At 66.7% G+C, this 592-nt stretch overlaps 1 protein-coding gene across 1 annotated transcript; it reads right to left on the bottom strand.

The window, feature by feature from the left end:
- Positions 1 to 94: 94 nt before the first annotated feature.
- SPRG_15057 (hypothetical protein) lies at positions 95 to 441 on the bottom strand (the record flags this gene model as incomplete). Its single annotated transcript, XM_012354239.1, is given in 2 exon segments — positions 95 to 121; positions 136 to 441. The coding sequence occupies 2 exon segments, from the start codon at positions 439 to 441 to the stop codon at positions 95 to 97; spliced, it is 333 nt and encodes a 110-aa protein (XP_012209629.1).
- Positions 442 to 592: the final 151 nt, after the last annotated feature.

The following is a 592-nucleotide window of genomic DNA, read 5'->3' as shown; positions in this document are numbered from 1 at the left end:
GATACGGACGACACCGCCCACGCCGCTGCTGCTCTGACCACCACGAATGTCGACGCTTCCCGCAGTAGGCGCAGCACCCGCAGTGACCAGCGTGTTACCGGCCTGAACGCGACCGCGACCGCTCGAAACGACAACGTTGCCGCCGATGGCGTTCTTCACGTCGCCGCCTTCGATCTGCTCGCCGCCCGAGAGCGCAAGAGAGCCCGACTGCTGCGTCGTGCTGGCACCGCCTTCGATCTGCTCGCCGCCCGAGAGCGCAAGAGAGCCCGACTGCTGCGTCGTGCTGGCACCGGCAACGACCTTGACGTCGCCGCCGACTTCTTCCGAGTTGCCACCAGAGATGCGGACGACACCGCCAACGCGGCCAGCGCCAGCCGAAACAAGCGCATCACCGCCGATCGCGGTACCCGCGCCAGCTTCCACACGGACTTGGGAGCCCATAGAAGCGCCGCCGGCCTTGATGGCAATCGAACCCGCCGTACCCGTAGCACTCGCCACCGTCGTCAAAGCAATGTTGCCGCCGGTCGTCGAGCCGTAGGCAGCCAACGTGATGTTGCCAGCCGCGCCTTCGGTCTCCGGGACCACCAAGTTG

This window comes from Saprolegnia parasitica (assembly GCF_000151545.1).
Source record: "Saprolegnia parasitica CBS 223.65 unplaced genomic scaffold supercont2.151, whole genome shotgun sequence".
NCBI classification, from domain to species: Eukaryota; Oomycota; class Saprolegniomycetes; order Saprolegniales; family Saprolegniaceae; genus Saprolegnia; species Saprolegnia parasitica.
This window is presented reverse-complemented; position numbering and strand designations above follow the sequence as displayed.